At 54.5% G+C, this 448-nt stretch overlaps 1 protein-coding gene across 1 annotated transcript; it reads right to left on the reverse strand.

The window, feature by feature from the left end:
* Window positions 1-19: 19 nt before the first annotated feature.
* On the reverse strand, window positions 20-447 carry CSUI_004624 (uncharacterized protein; the record flags this gene model as incomplete). Its single annotated transcript, XM_068064811.1, has 1 exon — window positions 20-447. A coding segment is annotated over exon 1 (414 nt), but the record flags the coding sequence as incomplete, so codon positions are not given.
* Between the last annotated feature and the right edge of the window lies 1 nt (window position 448).

Genomic DNA, 448 nt, shown 5'->3' on the forward strand with positions numbered 1-448 from the left:
TAGCAGGAGCCTTCAGTTTGACGACTTAGGGCAGAGTGCGCGTGGGTGTCCTTCCTTCCCGCAGTTCCAGCACACCAAAGGCTTCTTCTTATCTTGACCCTGTCCTCCGTTCTTCTCTGTAGTGAATCCGGGTGGTCTACAATCCTCTCGATTCGTTGACGCCCAAGCTGCCTTGGCTCCACCTCTCTTGTTGGAATTCTGCCAGTCCTCTTGGCCAAACGTGGTGTACCTGGACCCACCTTGTCCAGTCCTTCCTGTTGCTCCTCTTCCGTGCGCGGATCTCCCGAACGAGCTGTACTTGCTATGATCACCGGTTCTTCCTTCATTACCTGCACGCCTCCAGCGTTCGATTCTCTCCCGTGTGTAGTTGAAGGTGTGGGCGAGCTCGATGGCTTCTTCCTTCGTAGCCGGAAATTGTGTTGCCATCAACTTCATGATTTCCGGGTGC

This window comes from Cystoisospora suis, assembly GCF_002600585.1.
Source record: "Cystoisospora suis strain Wien I chromosome Unknown contig_2178, whole genome shotgun sequence".
In the NCBI taxonomy this organism is placed as follows: Eukaryota; Apicomplexa; class Conoidasida; order Eucoccidiorida; family Sarcocystidae; genus Cystoisospora; species Cystoisospora suis.